Source organism: Bidens hawaiensis, unplaced genomic scaffold (assembly GCF_021521415.1).
Source record: "Bidens hawaiensis isolate Kalapana, Puna unplaced genomic scaffold, B.hawaiensis_p1.1 tig00050056_1, whole genome shotgun sequence".
Lineage (NCBI taxonomy): Eukaryota > Viridiplantae > Streptophyta > Magnoliopsida > Asterales > Asteraceae > Bidens > Bidens hawaiensis.
This window is the reverse complement of record NW_027506142.1, coordinates 2,011-22,710: the sequence shown is the minus strand read 5'-3', so window position 1 is coordinate 22,710 and position 20,700 is coordinate 2,011. Positions and strand designations below refer to the sequence as shown.

Genomic DNA, 20,700 nt, shown 5'->3' with positions numbered 1-20,700 from the left:
ATTATGCATTTCAAACAACTAAATAACAATTCTCGACCGCAAATGCTCTATTAGTTAACGACGATTTGAGTATCTCGACTACAAATACTCTACCAGCTAACAGCTTTCTATACCCTTGTTTGGGTACATGTGACATGCTACAATGGTTTACTTACTGACATAGTGAACAAACACTTTTCAATTGAAATGACCGGTGACATCTTATGTTTCGCTAAATCTAATTAACTAGATAACACATCAGAGAATAATTTGTAGTATCTCATGATGTTACTCATGATTTCTTGAACAAGATAGCCAACCGAAGCATATAATGAACCGCCCTCAACTATCGTTGCCTTGCTCAGTTTACTCATCTCTTTCACTTTTGCTCTCACCTCTGTATCCTCCATTACTCGCCTTATTCCCTTCTCTATCTCCTCGGCTGTCACAATGACTCTTTCAGCATGTGGATTAAACACGTCGATCTTATAATCCAATTTCAAGTCAAGCGCCAATCCCAACTCCACAACCATTTCAAATGCATTCAATTGTTGCTCTGAATACATTGGCCATGCAGCCACTGATACACCAAACCACAAGCTTTCCAGTATCGAGTTCCATCCGCACCCTCCCACTGCTTCATGGGCCAACAATGACACTTGTGGGGCCTATCCAATGACTTTCCCTATCCCCATTATGCGTTCTAGAAATCCTTCGGGAAATAGCACAATTTGGTCATCAGATAATTGCTCAGGAGGAGTAGTTAAGCATAGGGACCACACAAACCGATGACCACTTTGTTCTAAATCGACTGCTATCCCTTTCACTTGGACCTCGTTAAAACTTCCCTCACTTCCAAAACATAACACCACCACTGACAATAGCGGTTGACTGTCCAACCAACTAATTATATCCCTGCCATCAGCTTCACCTGCTACCCTGTCTAGGTTGAGTATGAGTCCCACAGGATACACAGGGGGGAAGTTGGTGTCAGGAAGCGACTTGATTGCGTGCATTTCCAACTCCAAGAATGTATTAACCATGATCCCTTTAGCCTTTCTAATTTTACCAAACGAAGATTTCAGAATATCCAACCCGTCTTGTTTCTGGAGCGACTCTGGAAAAGCAGTCATCGGCACTGGATTAACAAGACTTGGAACAACCATGTCACCTTTCGAGTTACTCAGCTCAATAACATCTTTGACCCAAGAAAAGCAGCATTATAAGTGTGAAACACATATGACGAAACGTTAAATTCATCAGCCACATCTATCAAGCCAGTTCAGAATATGTCATTGACAAACCCAATCACCCGGCCAGAACTAGTTTGATTTATCATGTCAGACATGATATTTCTGATGCATTTGCGGTGGCTGTTGATGAATTCATATAAGGAAGTTAGGAAGGCTTTTGGGTCTATCTTTATTGGTGTTTGACCTCGAGGGAGTTCAGTGAATCGTATGCATTCGATGGTGTTTTTAGCCAATGATTCGGTGTAGATATTGAGAGGCAAGACCGAGTAAGGAGGAATTATGAGAAGAACGTTTATTGAGAGGCGTTGATCGCGGTTCACGAGTACTTTTTCCATTTCAATGGTGGATATTATATGACCAACCCCTGGTGCAAGGAGAATACGAGTTCCGCTACTGCTTTCAACATTATCGGCTGGTTTAACTAAAGTTTTTTTTTCTTTTTAATGTTTCATCCATAGTTATAAATAAGATCAACCTAGCCCTGTTGTGGTCAATATAATTGCATGCTGGCGGCACTCAGACTCTCGTGAGTTATTTTGTAGTTTTGTATATAGTACACAACAAATGTTCAATCTCGTGAGTTATTTGGTAGCTTTCTTTTTAAAATTAGAGTTCAAAACATACAGTTTAAGATCATTGATCCTCTACACATTGTCCACGAATGATTCTTTCTAACTAATATGATTAGGGTGTAAACGAGCCGAGCCACTCATAAACTACTCGAGATCGAATCAATTAAAAAGCTAAAAACAAGCCAGGTCGCATCAAGCCCGAGCCTCAAATAAAGCTAGCTTGGTTATCGAGCCAATCGAGCTTTTATATGGGACGATAGTTTAGGCTCGTCGAGCTTGTTGTATTTTCAACTTCCAACTCTTTTGGACTTCTATCTATCAGTTTCATATCACACAACCAAGCTCAAGCTGAGCTTTGCCTCATTTTAGATACTTTACACGAGCTCGAGCAGAGCTTAGGGTCGTTTCATGTTTTCCCAAAATATATAAAAATAACTAATGAATAATGTATATAAAAATATATAAAAATAACTAATGAATAATGTATATAAGTTAATTAATAAATAATAAACGAGCCGAGTCCGAGCTCGAGTTTGAAAAAACAGCCCACAAACCAAGCTCCAGCTTCAGAAAAAGGAGATAGAAACAAGCCGAGCTCGGGAGCTTGTAAGTCAAAATGGGCTAAGCTTGGGTTCGGGTCGTTGACACCTCTAAATACCGTATAAATGAGTTGGGCCATTTGTAGGCTACTCGAATTGAGTTAAGTTTAAATAGCCCAAGTCTTCATTCTAACTCGTCTAATAATTCAATTATCACATTGTAATAATTCAATAGAAGTGAAAGTAAAACATGTAATTATGCTTTTTGGCTTGTCAATTCTGAGAATATAAATGATAATAACTCATGAGAATTCGAATTCGATTATATGATGTTACTGGTGATTTCTTGAACAAGGTAGCCAACCGAAGCATATGACTAACCACCAGTCCCAACTCCACCACCATTTTAAACGCTTTCAGATGCTGCTCAGCATACATTGACCATGTGGCAGTTTGCACACCAAACCACAAGCTCTCCAGTATTGAGTTCCACTTGCAATGTGACACAAACCCTCCCACTGCCTCATGGGCCAACGACACCTGTGAGGCCCATCCAATGACTTTCCTTATCCCCATTGTGTATGTCACAAACCCATCAGGCAATAGTACTCTTGTGTCATCCAAAGATTACTCAAGTATCACAGCCGCAATTTTCATTGCTTTTGCTCCTTAATGCTTTTTCTTCGGGATCCTGATGTGCTGAAATTTTCATTGCTTTTGCTCCTAGATCTTGAGGCTTCAAAATTCATCATCCTAGGCTGTGAGATGGCTATCGGATCTATTGCTTGGATCTTCCCTGAATTTAACTTCTGTATCTCTTCTAGAAACGCTTTTTTGGTTTGTTGTTGGTCAGCCATCTGCTTTCAGACTTGGTTGAACAAAGAGAGAATTTCATTATTTGAAACCATAATAGGATTCTCAGCTCGAGCAAATTGTATGCCATTATGTATTATTTGCAATGTTATCGGCCTTCTTGGAGGTCGTGGCATCAGTGGTGAAGAATGGTTCAGAACCACACTCATAGATTGAGTTAAGGGTTGAGTCAACTTGCTTCGAGATAATGATTGCTTCAACTGAGATGCCATTGGCGATGATTAAAGGGTAGTAAAAGATCACAAAAACTGAGATTTGAAATATGTAAAGCACCACTTGTCCCACGTTGGGCGCCTGTTTTGGTAAAAAATTACACAAGAATAATCAAGTAACCAAATATTGTATGTGAGGTACGATGCTTAATGAGGTAAACGTAATAATGAATAAATGTTGCAAGTGACACAACGATTTAGCAAGAAAAAAGCCCGTGATCCTTAGAGGAACTTCGGCAAAAAACCTGAGGAGGGGAAAACTATCCCCTACCTTAATTATATTAAGTAAAAATTAGTGAGTACAAATGTGGAAGTGTTTGATCATTGCTATGATCACTGTATACGAGTGTGTGTAGGTATCTTACGCGTTCTCAATCACTTCTATATATAGTTACAAGAAAGATAATATAACAATAATTGGCAATAAATATTAATTGCCCCGGCGAGGATCTTGGAGCCGTTACGGTTTTCATATCTTCATCGTAATCGAGTTGTAACTCCCTCCAACATCCATAATCTTCAATGTTTTGACCAAGTAATCGGCTAGACATTTATTTCTAACCGTTGCCTGCAAGACAAATTCAAGAATGAAAGGATAATGATAGTTAATAATGAAATTTATGAGGATCCTGTCTGTCTGTAATCCTGATGCATTGCAAGGTTTCTCTTGAGGATTCTGTATGTAAGGATCCTTAAAATTTATACCCACAATAGTGGTGATCAAAACCAACTACCGTGCAATCTACAAGTCACAACAATTTTGAAAGCAAGCCTAATACTATAGAACAGAACAATGAAGACACGTCTAGTGAACTCGTTGCATCCAGCCTAGATGTTGGAGAATCATCCACCGCCACAGGTGAAAGATGAGAAAAAAGAAGGTCAAAACCTCCTGCATGGATGAATGATTATCAAAGTGGTGAAGGGCTGTCAGATGAAGAAGTAAACTTGGTATACTTTAGTTCTTATGGTGATTCAGTGTAACACCCCGACTTAAGCGGAAACGCCTGAATGTGACATACAGATTGTTCAAAACACATGTGACACTATTAAGTGACAAAATTATCATTAATTAATTTTAACATCAAGTGCACAAGTTGTAACAAGAAATACAAGAAAATTATAAGAACAATTAAACAACTTGTCCATTTGTTGATATAACCTAAGTTCTAGTGTCTTCTCCATGCTTCATGCTCTAATGATTATCCATGCAGCATATATGTAAAACAAAGGTCAACTAAACGAATAGTTGGTGAGTTCACACAAGTTTTGATATATGCAATATAAAAACCATACAATTCCATGATACATATGTAAATCGTGCAAATAAGGTCATTTCCAGTTGGCATCAACCTAACTTACTCGGATAATCGAGCAAGTAAAATCCTTTCTAGTCGGTAACAACCAACATACTAGGATAATCGCACAATTAAGGTCCTTTCCAGTTGGTAACAGCCAACATACTCGGATCGGGGGGTCCGTTTTCCATTCATAATAAAATGATCATGAGTGCAAATAAGGGTGTATGATCATAGTTAATAGTTATTGAGGATACCACATGCAAGTAAGTTTTGAGAAAGTAATCAAATAAAGACACAAGTCCATGATTTGAATGTAGTGTTGTAAATTAAAAAGTAAACAATTGATTTGGTAGGATATATATGTTATCTCCAAAATGTATAAAAGCCTTAAAAAAGAGGGTGTGAGAAACTCACCTTTAAAAATTGAAGATAAACTTGAAGTAATAACCGAAAGCGTGTTAACGAAATCAAAGCAATCTAACCTAACGAACTATAATTAAAATTACAAAAATTAAAGACTAACTAACAAGATTATAAAGTTAAACAATTTGGTTTTAGGAATTAAGCATTATTTTAATATATTTTTTTATTATTTTAAGGAATTTTATATTATAATATTATTTTAAGCTTTAATGGAAATTCAACATTTTATAACTTTTTAATATTATTTAACTATTAATATATTATTAATATGAGAATTTTAATACTTATGGATTATGGATTTTATCTGTCTAATTTTGTTCCCGAATATCAATATTTTAGCATATTATAAAGTTAATGAAATAGAAATTAGATAACACAATATTAATCGGGTTTTCACAAAACTTATTGAATATGAAAAAGTGGGTTGTTAGATAAAAATGGTAAAAGTTAGTTTATAATTAATTTTTTTAATTTAAAATAATCTTATTTGATTTTTAATAATTTTTAACATATTAATTTAGGTTTATATAATAAAGGAAAATGGTTTTAAAAAATAAATCAATAAAAACGGTCTGACCCGGGTTCAAACCCAGGTCCTTATGACAACACTCAAGAGCACAAACAACTGGAATACGCTGTTTGATGTTATTAGAACATAATCAAAATATTTATATTATAACTCATATTCATCATCTTCCTCAAAACCCTAGCTTTGAAATTATGTAAATTCGTTCCATGTTTGGTTTAATTAGTTTAGGGGTTTTGATTTACGGGTTAAGACGATTATAACACATATAACATTTACCTGAAGATGTTAAGGATTGATGGAAAACAACGGTGGCTGGAGTAATGAACTTGGATGATCAAATATGGATTAAAAAACGTATTTTAAATTAGATTGATATTGTGGACGAGTTTAGATGTTAGTTTAGGTCCTTTTTATAGCCTCAATTAGAGTTTTTGAAATTAAATGATCGTAATTGCGTTTAAAAAAACACGTGGTGGGGGGTGGCTGGACTAGGATATTACTATTTTAATATTATAATTCAAAACAATTTACATGTTCTGCCCCTCAAGTTTTCAATTTGTTTTAAGAAAAGAAATTAGCATGTCTTTACAAATTAAACCCTTAACTTTGCAAGGTGTTAAACGTGTAATAAAAGTTATAATATTTGGATAGTTTTCGTATTATTCCCGTATAGTTAAATTTAATAAAAACTTAAATCTCGGAGTTTCGTTAATTGAATAAAATGAATAAAAAACGAATGATATACATAAATCATCCGAAAGACTATATTAATGATGAACGAAAATCAAGAATACATCGAAATGACAAAACGGGTCAGTTTAACGAACACAAATTCAAATACAATTAAAAAAATGACGAATGTCACATAAAATATGATGGTTGGGTAAAAGTTAGTTATTTATATATATTAATTAGTTAGTTTAAGATAAATAAATGAGTGAACATTGGTACTTTAAGCATTGTTATGGAAGTTAAGGAGCTTATTGGGAATATTTACAAGCTTAGAATGAAGACTTAGAAGTGCGAGATTGGAAGTGCACGCATCACGAGGTAGTTAAATAAAAGAAAAATAAATCTACTAAGCTTTTGTCCTTCACACAACGTGAAGGATGGAAGGGACAACTTTGCGCGACGCAAAGTTGCAATTTTCTGAGCCCGACTATTTTGTCGTTAGCGCGACATGAAGATGAGGCCCCAGACAACTTTGCGCGATGCGAACTGACTTAAAACCAAAAAAATCTAGGTTAATCACTATATAAGCCCATTAACCTCACCATTCGTCATATCATGACTTCCAGAGGCAGAAGAGGTTCCCAAGGATGACTTTCAGCCATCCCAAAGCTTCCGGTTCCATCATTGATCGTGCGTTCGTCAAGATAAGTGTTTTAAGCGATATGTTGATGCTCAGCTAAGTTTCCGTGTTCATTCTAGGCTAGGGTATTTAACTTCTGATCAGATTCAATATGCTTAAAGATTAAGAGTTTGATTAAGTTTTTGATTTGATCTTGCTTGTTTTTTCTTTGATTGTTTAAACAGTTTATGTCATTGATTATTAATTGCATCACTTGTTTGGTTGTGTTCATCAACACTTAGGGTTAGCACTTGTGTCATTGAACTAGTAATCATCGGTCCTTGCAAATTAATTGGTTTTCATAACATAAATTGGTAATTGGGTAAACTAAGTTTTATTGTGTCAACAATTCGGTTAGGATATCGTTTGTCATCATAATCAAACTGATAGGTCTAGCAATTAATGCGCAATCAAGCCATTTGAATCTGTGATTAAGTTAAACGTCATATTACCCGAACCTAGAGTGAATACTTTTCTTGAATATTATTTACAAAATCTTTTTAAGTAATCATTTAGTTTAATTAATCTTATTCAAAAACTTCTTGACATTGTCTGCCCGACTTTAGTTAACTAATTATTTTAAATGATATTAAATTAGCACTTTTCTTGAGTTCCTGTAGATACGACCTTACTTACCCGTACTAGTTTAGGTATTAAGTATTTTTAATTGATTGTTTGAGTAGACCACGACAAAATACATTAAACGAAACTTGAGATTAATTAATAGTATGAATATATATATAAATAAAACCAAAAATTAAAAATGGGTTGGGTTTTCGGGTTTGAAAATTAATGAATGCTACATCCAGTAAATTTTGAAGAAGCTTCGAAAGAAGAAAATTCGATAAAAGCCATGAAAAGTAAGATAAAGTCGATTGAGCAAAATGGCACATGGGAACTAACTGAGGCACCAACAGGAGTTAAACCAACAGGGGTTTAATGGATTTTTAAAACTAATATAAGTGAAAGGGGTGAAGTTGAAAAGTATAAGGCTCGGTTGGTAGTGAACGGGTATGCTCAACAAAAGGGTATATATTATGAGGCGGTATTTGCTTGTGGCCCGTGAGGATACTATCAAAACTGTTCTTGTTGTAGGTGCCAAAAACAGTTGGAGGGTGTACCAATTGGATGTAAAAAGTGCATTCTTACATGGTGAGCTCAAGGAAACTGTTTTTGTTAAGCAGCCACAAGGTTTCATTAAGGAAGGAGAAGAACAAAAGGTCTATCAGCTTAATCGAGCTCTATATGGTTTAAAACGCATTGAAGGTTATTTTTCATTAAGGGGAGTGACTATGATCATACTTTTTTCATCAAGAAAATAGAAAACAAAGTTATTATTGTAACTGTGTATGTTGACGATTTAATATACACCGAAAATGATCGGGTGCTGTGTGAACGGCTTAAAGACTCAACGGAACAAGAATTTGAAATTACCGATTTAGGGAAAATGAAAAACTTCTTAGAAGTATAAGTGCAACAAAGTGAAAGTGGAATTAGTATATGTGTAACACCCCGGCTTAAGCGGAAACGCCCGAGTGTGACGTAAAGATTGGTCAAACACACGTGGCATTATTTGATGACAATAATAATATTAATTCATTTAAAACATCATGTAACACAAGTTTCAAAGTAAACAAGTACATTAAAGATAAACAATCATAATGAAAATCCGTTTATTTGAATATCCTAAATAAACTAAGTGTTTTCCAATACTTCATCTTCTAATCACGGTACCTGTAACATATTTATAAAATATGGCCAGCTATAAATATAGCTGGCGAGTCTCCATATTTTTATATACATAAATAAAAATCATACAATTCATGGACAAGTGATAAACGAGCAAGTAAAGTCTTTTCCAGTTGGTATCTACCAACATATTTGGGTATTCGCGCAAGTAAGGTCCTTTCCAGTTGGTAACAACCAACGTACTTGTATAATGAGGTCCTTTTCCACTCAGTACAAATGGACCAGAGTGCAAAAGGGAGCATATGATCATACTTAATGAGGCTACCACCACGTGCAAGTAAAGTTCGAGCAAGTAATTCAAATAACACACAAGTCCATATACGAATTGTAGTTTGTAATCGAAATAATAATACTTCAATTTTATAATGGATACATATGCTACCCCAAAACATTAAAACGTTTAGAAAGGGGTTGTGAAAAACTCACCTTAGTAATTGAAGTAAAAGGAATAAGAATAAATCGAAGGCGTCAAAGGAAACCGAAGCAGTCAATCCGTACGAACTATAAATAAGAATAAACACGACTTTTAACGACTATTCTAAGGGAATTTTAAGGTTGATTAATTGTATGAATAATTACAATTTATTACAAATTTTATGGCTCTTTGATTATTATATTATTATTTATGTTTAACGGTAACTTGTTTATTAATGGGATATAAGTAGTTTAATGGCGAGAATATGGAGTTTATACTTCCAAAAAAACTTGAACTATTGTTTATAAGTCGTAATTATAATTAATGCTTTAACGAGGCGATGTTTAGAAAATTAAAGTTTATGTTAAGTTTAATAAGCGATTTTAATAACGGTTTACGAAAACGAGAAACTTGGGTTTTAATGTAAACATGGTGAGATATATTTTATAGTTAATTTATATAATTTTTATTTAGTTTAAAATGGTTTTTATAAGTTTATTTTGATTTTTATTTGATTACAATGATTTAATGGGTATTAATAAAACTGAAAATTAAAATAATAAAAAAAATTTGTCTGACCCGGGTTCGAAACCCGGGTCTTGGTGTTATAAGTTTCATGATTTAACCAGTTGAGCTAGGGAAAGACATCTATTTTAGGTTTGGTTTTAATTATATTTATATACTAATTAGTTTAATCAATAATATTAATAATAATAGTAATATATAACAGGTTATATAAAAAGAAGAAGGTGTGCGGGGCCCGGGTTTCGAACCCGGGTCTGTCTTGTGTCAATAACATAGGTTAACCAGTTGGGCTACATATCAGATTCGTTTTATACTTGAAAACCATCATATATAATAATTAAAGTTCTTCTTCCGCATGCCTTAATTATTCAATTGAAGAATGTGTTCCATGTTCGTTAAAATTGGTTTAGGGTTTTTATTCATTGATGCAACGACATTAAAATGCATATATCAATTACATTATAATGTTTTGATTTAGCCGAGATTAAGGTCGCCGGAAAAAGAACAAAGAAACTCCTAATTACAGAAAAATCCGTGTATTAGAGGGGGATTAAGAGGAATAAGCAAGTTGTAGTGAAGGTTTGGGTTCTATTTATACTATGAATCGGAGCGTGTACGCGTTAAATGCCTTGATTTGATTTTCTGGATTTTCCTGCGGAGATCACGGGTTTAATTCAGGACTTTAAGTTCGTTATACATAACTAATTAGCTTGTTAAGGTAATATATTGACGAAAAAAAGCGTTAAACTACAAATTTTGGGTCATAGATTACGATTTAGGGGTGTTTGGGTTAACCGGAATCCGCGCGTGGTGGCCCGAAAAACCGGGGAATGAGGGGGGCGGGTAGGGTTTGATTATTATAAATATATTTTAAATACTATTTACACTATTTGCCCCTGATAAACCTATTAAATGGAATTGAAATACATATAAGTTAACATTAGTTTTTTTCAAGGTTTACACTTTTATCCCTAAACTTTATAATCGGATTATATGATGTTTGGTTTTGGATTGTTTACGCGTTTGACCCGTACGACTCAATTAACGTTAAGGCTTGGGAATTTATAAACAATTGAATAACAAAATTCATAATGAATATTGAACAATAAATGTCGGGAACACTTTATTAATGATAGAAATATACATCAAAACGACCCAACGGGTCGGGTTTACAAATAAAAATCCGAATCGAAAATTGACGAATCTCACAGCATTCCCTACTTTTGAAAATTTTGTCCCAAAATTAGTTTAAAGAATCCGTATCAAACAAATAAGGATACTTAGTTCGCATTTGGTCTTCCCCCTCCCAAGTAAATTCAGCGCCTCGTTTAGATTCCTAACGAACCTTTACCAAAGGTATATGGTTTCTTTTGGTCTCTTTGTCCTTGCGGTCTATGATTTCCACCGGTTTCTTAACAAAGTGCATAGATTCATCGATGCGCACCTCATCAAGTGGTATGCGGAGATTTTCCTCAGCTAAGCATTTCTTAAGATTCGACACATGAAACGTCGGATGAACATTCGCGAGTTCTTGAGGAAGTTCAAGAGTATAGGCCACGCTACCAACACGTTCGAGAATTTTGAAATGTCCAACATATCGAGGAGATAGCTTACCTTTCTTACCAAAACGAACAACACCCTTCTAAGGAGATACCTTGAGAAGAACATGATCACCAAAATTGAATTCAAGAGGCCGTCGACGGTTATCCGCGTAGCTCTTTTGACGACTACGAGCGGCTAATAGATTTTGTAGAATTTACGCAATTCGATCGGTGGTCTCTTGGACAAGTTCAGGACCGGTGATTTGGGTTTCACCAATCTCATTCCAACAAATAGGAGATCGACACTTACGACCATAGAGTGCTTCGGAAGGAGCCATACCGATGCTTGTATGAAAACTGTTATTGTAGGAGAACTCAATCAAGTGAAGATGAGAATCCTAGTTTCCACCAAAATCCAAAACACAAGACCTAAGCATATCCTCAAGCGTTTGAATCGTTCGCTCAGATTGCCCATCGGTTTGAGGATGATCGGCGGTGCTAAGGTCCAAACAAAACGCGGTTTGCAAAGATGAATAAAAGTGATAAGTAAAATGACTATCACGATCGAAAATAATTCGCAAGGGTACACCATGACAACACATGATACGCTGAACATAGATCTGAGCGAGTTGATCAACCGAGAACTTTTCGTTGATCGAGATGAAGTGTGCGGATTTAGTCAAACGGTCAACAATAACCCAAATTCCATCGTGGCTGTTTCGGATGGTTGGGAGTTTGAATACAAAATCCATGGTCACATCCTCCCATTTCCAAATCAGGATGTGCGGTTGCACGAGTAACCCAGATGGTCGCTGATGCTCGGACTTAACTTTAGTGCATGTAAGGCACTTTGCGACGTACAATGCAATGCCTTTCTTCATACCGGGCCACCAAAATGTGGACCATAAGTTAAAATACATCTTATCCGCACCAGGATGGATGGAATATTGCGACTTATAAGCTTCGTCCATGATGAAAGTACGAAGATCATCATGATTGGGAACCCACAACCGATTAAGGTAGTACAGCAAATCATCACGCTTAGTTTTGAGTTGAAGCTCAGTGCCACAAGACATTTCGTCGTGCATATTACCCTCAGTGACCGAGACATGTTGGGCTTCCAAGATTCGGAGTTGGAGATCGGTTTGAATGGTCACACAATGAATCAAGATAGATTTCACATGGGTCTTTCGACTAAGGGTATCGACTACAACATTCGCTTTACCAGGGTGGTAGCGAATTTCGCAGTCGTAATCGCTAAGCAATTCAGCCCATCGTCGTTGCCGCATCCTCTTTGCCCTCGGGGAGAGCAAGGGTCGGCGCATCGCAAAGCATACGCTTGAGAGTGTGGAATGCTTCATCTTGCTTTAGTCCCCACATGAAAGGTTTATCCTTGTGAGTCAAGGCGGTTAGTGGCAAAGCGATCTTGGAAAAATTGAGGATGAAGCGACGATCATAACCCGCAAGACCAAGAAACGAATGAACTTCGGTAGGAGAGGTTGGAGTTTTCCAATTCTTAATGACTACGATTTTGGCGGGGTCAATGTGAATACCCTTTTCGTTCACTATGTGCCCTAAGAATGGAATTTCATTCAACCAGAATTCACACTTCGAGAACTTCGCGTAAAGTTGTTTCTTCCTCAAAAGATCAAGGATGGAATGAAGGTGCTTCGTATGCTCGGTTTTGGACTTGGAATATATGAGGACGTTGATGGTTGGGTAAAAGTTAGTTAATTTTATATATTAATTATTTATTTTAGTTAAATAAATGAACGACCATTGGTACTTCAAGCACTATTATGTGTTTTCAGGAACATGGAAGTTATGGAGCTTATCGAGGATATTTACGGGCTTGGAATGAAGACCTAGATTGGGAGTGCACGCATCACGAGGCATTAAAGAGAATAAAATAATTTTTCTGCTGAAAAGTGCATCTTCGCGATACACGAAGATGCAGGAGGGGCATCTTCGTGATACGCAAAGTTGCAGGATTCAGGAACCGACTATTTTGTCCTTCACGATACACGAAGAAGCAAGGCCTAACATCTTCGCGATACGCGAAGATGCTCAAAGTCGGAAAAAATTAGGTTTTGCCTTATATAAACCCATTAACCTCCCCATTCGGCAAATTACAACTTCCAGAGGTAGAAGAGGTGTTCTAGGGCGACTTTCATCCATTCCGAAGCTTCCGGTTCCATCATAGATCATATGTTCATCAAGATAAGTGTTAAAAGATTTTGTCGATGCTCGGCTAAGTTCCTGTGTTCGTTCTAGGCAAAGGTTTTGTGTGAAATACTGTTGAGAACAGATTCTTGTGCTTAATGAATATAGCTTGATTGATTGTATATGAATTTGTCTTGCTTAATTAGATATTTGGTTGATTAATGTTTGTGTTTACGATTATTGATTTGTGTAACGTTTGTTTGGTTGTTCATCAACATTTAGGGTTTAATATCTTGTGTCATTGAACTAGAATCATCAAACCCTATCATTGAATTAGTTGTCCTAGACATAGATTTGACAATTGTGGTGTCCGGGTTCATTTTTGACAACAATTCGGTTTAGTTATCGTTTGTCATCATAAATCAAACCATAGGATTAGCAATTATTATAGAACCAAAGACGAAAGAATCTGTAATTAACATATGGAACACATAACCCGAACCTAGAATGAATACTTTTTAATTAATATTGATACAAATCTTTTTAAGTAATTGTTAGTTTTAATTAATCTTTTTCTAAAAACCGCTTGACATCGTCTGTCCGACTTAGTTTAATAATTAAATTAGTAGTATTAAAATTAGCAATTTCCATGAGTCTTTGTGGAGATGACTTTACTTACCCGTACTTATTATAGGTATTTAAGTCTTAAAATTAATTGTTTGAGTAGACCGCAACAGCCTACGTCAAAATCGTGCCGTTGCCGGGGACTCAACACACTTAGTGCTAGTTTAGTTTAGCTTAAATTAGCATAATTTAATTTAATATAGTTTAACTTTAGTTTATTTTCTTATCTTCGTTGAATTTATGCGGGGTGTGCTTGTTTAGTGTGTGCTGTTAATCTTTTAGGTTGATGCATACGAGGTTTGCTCGAGACAAGGAGGTGTTGCAGTTTGATCCTGAGATTGAGAAAGCCACTAAAAGAAACTGAGCAAAACAAAAAAGGGGTGAAACTTCAAGACTGAAAGTAGAAGACATGAATAATCAAGACCATAACCCATACCCGATACCACCGATGTTTCAACCCTACAATCTTAACCCACCAACTCATCAAGAACAACCCATCCCGCAACACATTCCACAAAACCCTCCACTCCATGACTTACCACCATTAAACCCGCCACTCCATCAACATGCTAACCAAAATCAAAACCGTAGAGCTCATAGACAGTACTAGATGAGAGATGATCGTTTCGTGAGATCTGAGCCGCCAAACAATCGGGTCGAGTTTGAATATGAAAAGGTGGCTAATCGGTGCAGGTTGTTCGATGATTTTGATGAGTTCGCGGATGAAGAGGAGATGGAAGACACGCAAGGGGGTCGGTATTATAGAAGACAACAACAACAACCTCCCAGAAACCGAACACCTGAGCCAGTCCAACAACCAAGAAACCATCGAGAAAGAAGAAGAAAAGATCCTCCCGAGCCACAGTTTCTCGAGTATGAGTTTAACGATGGGGTCCCGAGGGCATTTGTGCCATAGCCCGTTCGGGGATTTAAAAGTCACTTCATTCCTCAAGTGGCCACGAACCCACTCCCCATTGTGATCCCGTTTAGAGAAGGAAGGACGTTTTTAGTGAGACAAAGCAACTTAACCGGGATGCCTACTTTTCAAGGGAAAGCATCTGAAGAACCATACCTACACTTGAGCGAGTTTAATGCAATTTGTGCCACCATCTCTCAAGTCAAGGGTTCACTGCCGATGAAGTTAAGCTAGTGGTTTTTCAGTTCAGTCTCAAAGATCTAGCGAAGCAGTGGTTTTTATCATTACCGTCAGCAAGTATTTACATGTGGCAAGACCTGGCTCAGCAATTCTTAGATGAGTATTACACACCACAAAGAACCTTCGAGCCCCAAACCTCCATCAGAAATTTCCAACAAGGGTCGGGTGAGACTTTTCATGAAGCGTTTACGAGGTTCAAGAGGTTGTTGAGAACTTGTCCACATCATGGGATAGCATTGTGGGAGTTGGTTAACGCATTTCATGACAGATTGTCGAGTGATGATGTGCGTGATCTTCAGTCGACCACAAATGGGTGGGTCGTTTTTGACAAATGATGAGAATGAAGATTGGCAACACTTAGAGCGGCATGCAATGAATTCTAAAAGAAAAGCTCAGTCGAACCGCATGATTAAAAGAGCAGTTGTGAAAGCCGTGGATAGTGGTGATTCGGATGATCGTATGGCTAGGTTGGAGAGAAAGTTGGATCAGTTGATGGGTGTAGGTACGATGGAGAAAGGCAAGTCTAGAAAGGTGTATCTAGTTTGTGAGGGTTGTGGAGGAATAGGCCATGTAGTGGCCACTTGTGGAGTTGTGTTAGAAGACGAAGAAGAAGAGGAACAAGAGGAGATGAATTTCGTTCAGGGTGAGAAGAGGTATAATAACGGGAATATGAATTCGAACCCTATCACCCAGGCCTCCGGAACCACCCCAACTTCAGTTATGGAAACCCGAACACACAATAAAACCCGAATTTTCAAGGTAATTCCCAAAAGGAAGGTTATCAGTCAAATCAATGGCAGTATGGGAATGAGAGGGGTAATGGTCAAAGCAGGTACAATCAAAAGGAGTCGGGGGGTTATAATAAGGTTTATCAGAAGAGTTATCAGCAGGGTCAGCAAATTCAAGGGGCGGCTCAAGGTCAAGGAAGTTCTTCGGGTAATATGGAAGAGTCGATTAAAGATGTGATGGAGTTTCTGAAGCAGATGAAGACTGATCGGGAGGCTCAAAATAAAAGTGTAAATCAAAGGTTAGAGCTCCATGAGAAAGCCAATGCTGCGAGGGATAAACAGGTGAGCCAGCTTGCAGAGGAAGTGGCGAGATTGAAGAGAAATCCATCCAAGTTGTCGAGTGATACCTTGAAGAACCCAAGCCATCAGAGTGGTAGCTCTTCGAATGGTAAGCATGCCCATGTCAACCAGGTAAGTACCCTTACGAGCGGTAAGATACATAATAATGGGGTAACTCCACCACCTTTTGTTGACGGTGTGGTGGAGGACTTGGGAGAAAATGAGAAAAGTGAAGATGAGGTTGAAATTGAACCGAAAACTAAATCAAATTAAACAAATAAAAATAAAATTAAAACTAAAACTGAGACGGGAACACCAACCGCCAAGGAGACGGGCTTAACGAGTAAAACCGTTTCGTTCCCTCGGGCGTTGGTGAACCCCGAGACCTTATCAACACTTAGAAAGAAGGGCCCACAGCAGGAGGAAATATTTAAACAAGTAAAAATTAATTTACCCCTCATAGATGCAATTAAACAAGTCCCTGCATACACTAAATATTTGAAAGACTTGTGTACTCAAAAACGAACTCACAAGTTGCCAAACAAGTTGACTTAACTGCAAATGTGAGTTCGGTTTTGACGGGTATCCTCCCACCCAAGCTACAAGATCCGGGAACGCCAATTATACCCATTTAAGTGGGCGATTTTAAAATGACTAGAGCGTTGTTAGATCTTGGGGCTTGGGTGATTATTCTCCCGGGAAGCTTGTATGACCAGTAAGACTTTGGTCCACTTAGAAAAGCCGACACCACCGTGGTGTTGGCCGATTTGACACTCAAGCTTCCCAGGGGAATCGTGACTGATGTGATTGTGACGATAGAAGATTTCTATTACCCGGTTGACTTCCTGGTTCTAGACTACGTGACAGTTGACCCGAAATGGCAACCGAACGTGATTCTCGGTCGGCCCTTTTTGGCCACCGCGAATGCTTTAATACACTGTAGAACTAGGGTAGTGGACATGGCTTTTGGTAGTAAGAATCTTAGGCTTAATGTGTTTTCAAACATGTCTAACCCTGTGGTGAGTGACGAATGCTTCTCAACTGAAGTCATTGACGGGTTGAACCCCCCACAAAAAGTAAGGATGATGCCACAGAGGAGTGTGCTATTTGTTGCATGAAAGAAGTTGAGCATGTCTTACAGTTGCAAGAGGAAGAGAAAGAAGTGGAGTTGTATGCTGCAAGTATTGGGAAACCACCAATACCACCATGGTCTCAGCAAGTGGAGCGGTTTCCCGATACGATTGATTCAAAGTTGAAACCGTCATTAGAGAGTTCGCCGGCTGTTGAATTGAAGAAGCTCCCGAAAGACCTGAAATACATGTTTTTAGGGGAAGGAGAGACTTTACCGGCCATCATCGCAGCAAATTTGGAAGACGAGCAAGAGAAGGCGTTGGTGGAAGTCTTGAGAGAGCATAAGGCGGCAATTGGTTGGACGATAGCAGATTTGAGAGGGATCTGCCCATCCATTGTCCTGCATAAGATCATCACCGATCCCGAGGCAAAACCCACTCATGATGCACAAAGAAGGTTGAATCCAAACATACGAGAGGTAGTGAAGAAGGAGGTTTTGAAGTGGTTGGACGCGGGCATCATTTTTCCGATCTCAGACAGCACGTGGGTAAGTCCAACACAAACGGTTCCGAAAAAGGCGGGTATTCAGATAACCCGTAACGAAAGAGGTGAAGAAATCGCCACCCGACCGGTAACCGGGTGGCGGATTTGTGTCGATTATAGGAAGTTGAATGCGGCAACATCTAAGGACCATTTTCCCTTGACGTTCATTGACCAGGTCATCGAGAAACTTGCAGGTCAGAAGTTTTATTGTTTTTTAAAAAGCCATTCGGGGTACAATTAGATTGTTATTCACCCCGATGACCAACATAAGACCACTTTCACGTGTCCATACGGCATTTTCGCATTTAGGCTAATGCCTTTTGGTTTGTGTAATGCCTCGGCCACCTTTCAAAGGTGCATGATGAGTATCTTTTCAGATATGGTCGGGGATTCACTTGAAATTTTTATGGACAATTTTTCTATTTTTGGTTCATCTTTTGAAAAATGGTTAAATGAATTAACTAAAGTTTTAAAAAGATGTGTGGAAACGAATTTGGTCTTAAGTTGGGAAAAGAGCCACTTTATGGTTCAAGAAGGGACGGTTTTGGGACATGTCATCTCAAGTAGGGGGATTGAGGTTGACCGGGCGAAAATGCAAGTCATATCTAATTTACCACCACCTACTAATATAAAAGGGATAAGGGCATTTTTGGGTCATGCCGGTTTTTACCGACGGTTCATTAAGAATTTTAGGGTTATATCTAAACCGTTGTGTAATTTGTTGTTAAAAGATGTGCCATTTGTTTCAACGAAGAGTGTCTTAATGCATTTAATGTACTAAAAAACAAATTGGTTGAAGCCCCGATCTTGCTGTCACTTGATTGGTCACTTCCATTTGAGATTATGTGTGACGCAAGTGACTATGCGGTTGGGGCCGTGTTGGGTCAACGGGTGGATAAGAAGCTTGTTGCCATATACTACGCGAGCAAAACCCTTTCCGATACTCAAATTAATTACACCACTACGGGAAAGGAGTTGCTTGTGATAGTACATGCACTTGATAAGTTTCGATCTTACATTTGGGGAGCAAGGTTATTGTTTTTTCAGATCACAGCGCAGTGAAGTACTTGATGGAGAAGAAGGATGCAAAGACGAGCTTGATCAGGTGGATTTTATTGCTCCAAGAGTTTGATGTGGAGATCCGCGACAAGAAAGGAAGCGAAAATGTGGTAGGTGATCATTTGTCGAGACTTGTGGGACAAGAAGAAGAGGAGAAAGACGAGAGGGCCATCAATAAGTCTTTCCCAGATAAGCAATTGTTTTATGTTTGAACTTTGCATTGGTATGCAGACATTGTTAATTTTCTTGTTGCAGATACAATTCCGGAGTTTTAGCCAAAGAAGAAGAAGCAGCACTTCCTCTCACAGGTGAAGTACTATGCATGGGAAGATCCGGATTTGTTTAAATTTGAAGCGGACCAAGTCATGAGGCGTTGCATACCGGAAGAGGGGATTCGGAGTGTTTTGAATCATGCCCACTCATCACCTTGTGGAGGCCATTTCAGTAGCCAGAAGACAGGACATCGAGTGCTTGCATGCAGATTCTATTAGCCTACAATCTTTAAAGATGCAGCAGCGTTTGTTAGGAATTGTTTTAGATGCCAACAAATGGGGGTATTTCAAAAAGGAAAGAGATGCCCATGCAACCAATCCTCGTTGTCAACATCTTTGATGTTTGGGGGATTGATTTCATGGGCCTATTTTCCTAATTCTTTTGGTAATCTTTATATCTTGGTGGCGGTCGATTATGTGTCTAAATGGGTAGAAGCAATCGCCACCAAGACGAATGACCATACCGTTGTTTGTAAGTTCGTCCAGTCCAATATTTTTTCACGTTTTAGTGTTCCCCGCATTATCATTAGTGATGAGGGTTCACATTTCAAAAACTTTAATTTTGGCAAACTACTTAAAGGTATGGCGTAAACCACTGTATTGCAACTCCATATCACCCTCAAACGAGTGGGCAAGTGGAGGTTTCTAATAGGCAAATTAAAGAGATTTTACAAAAGACGGTAAGGCCCGATCAAGAAGATTGGTCAAATAAACTAAACGATGCTTTATGGTCTTACCGTAGCGCTTATAAAACGCCTATTGGAACCACCCCTTATCGGTTGGTTTACGAAAAAGGGTGTCATTTACCTGTTGAGATAGCCCATCATGCTCTATGGGCAGTTAAGAATATTAACCTAGATTATGAGTGTGCAGGTAAGAAAAGAAAGTTGAACATATGCGAGTTAGAAGAATTGAGTGATGAAGCTTATGAATGTGCATCCGCATATAAAGACAAGATGAAACGAGTTCACGATGTGAAGCATAGAAGAAGGGACGTTCGAGGAGGGGCAACGAGTGTGGTTGTACAACTCAAGACTGAAGCTTTTCCCGGGAAAATTGAAGAGCAAGTGGACGGGACCTTATCAAGTCAAGAGGGTTGGAAAGAATGGAGAGGTTGAGATCGAAGATTTTGATGATCATTTGAGGTAAGTGGTGAACGGCCATCGGTTGAAGTCCTATTTGGAGGATGCGGATTTGAACAAAGAGATACATGAGTCGGAGGTTTGCTTTTTGGTGGACGAGTCAACTTATTCGGTTGATTGAGGACCAAGGAATGTCGAGCTGTAGACATTTAATTCAGCGCTAACCTGGAGGCAACCCGGCATTTGTAAGTTGTATTCTTTGTATAACGAGTCTAGTTAGGTAATAGTTTTCCTCAAATCGTGCAGTGTAGAGCAAGGATCGAGTGTGGGGAAGCGAAACGATGATCAACATTGGAGAGGAATTGTTAAGCACATGCATCGCTAGAGGGAGCCCCAGGTAC

General features: G+C 38.1%; 1 protein-coding gene and 1 pseudogene across 1 annotated transcript; one reads left to right on the top strand and one right to left on the bottom strand.

Annotated features, from left to right (window-relative positions):
* Nucleotides 1-221: 221 nt before the first annotated feature.
* Nucleotides 222-1,638, bottom strand: LOC143616863 (anthocyanidin 3-O-glucosyltransferase 2 pseudogene; annotated as a pseudogene).
* Nucleotides 1,639-19,356: 17,718 nt separating this feature from the next.
* Nucleotides 19,357-20,335, top strand: LOC143616862 (uncharacterized). The gene is made up of 2 exons (XM_077089569.1): nt 19,357-19,499; nt 19,798-20,335. The coding sequence occupies exons 1-2, from the start codon at nt 19,357-19,359 to the stop codon at nt 20,333-20,335; spliced, it is 681 nt and encodes a 226-aa protein (XP_076945684.1).
* Nucleotides 20,336-20,700: the final 365 nt, after the last annotated feature.

What these genes read in the sequence shown, in the direction of transcription:
- LOC143616862 (XM_077089569.1), top strand. Translation starts at nt 19,357, where the DNA reads ATGCCCACTCATCACCTTGTGGAGGCCATTTCAGTAGCCAGAAGACAG. An exon ending in TTAGATGCCAACAAATGGGG is followed by an intron (nt 19,500 to 19,797) that starts GTATTTCAAAAA and finishes AACTACTTAAAG; the next exon opens with GTATGGCGTAAACCACTGTA.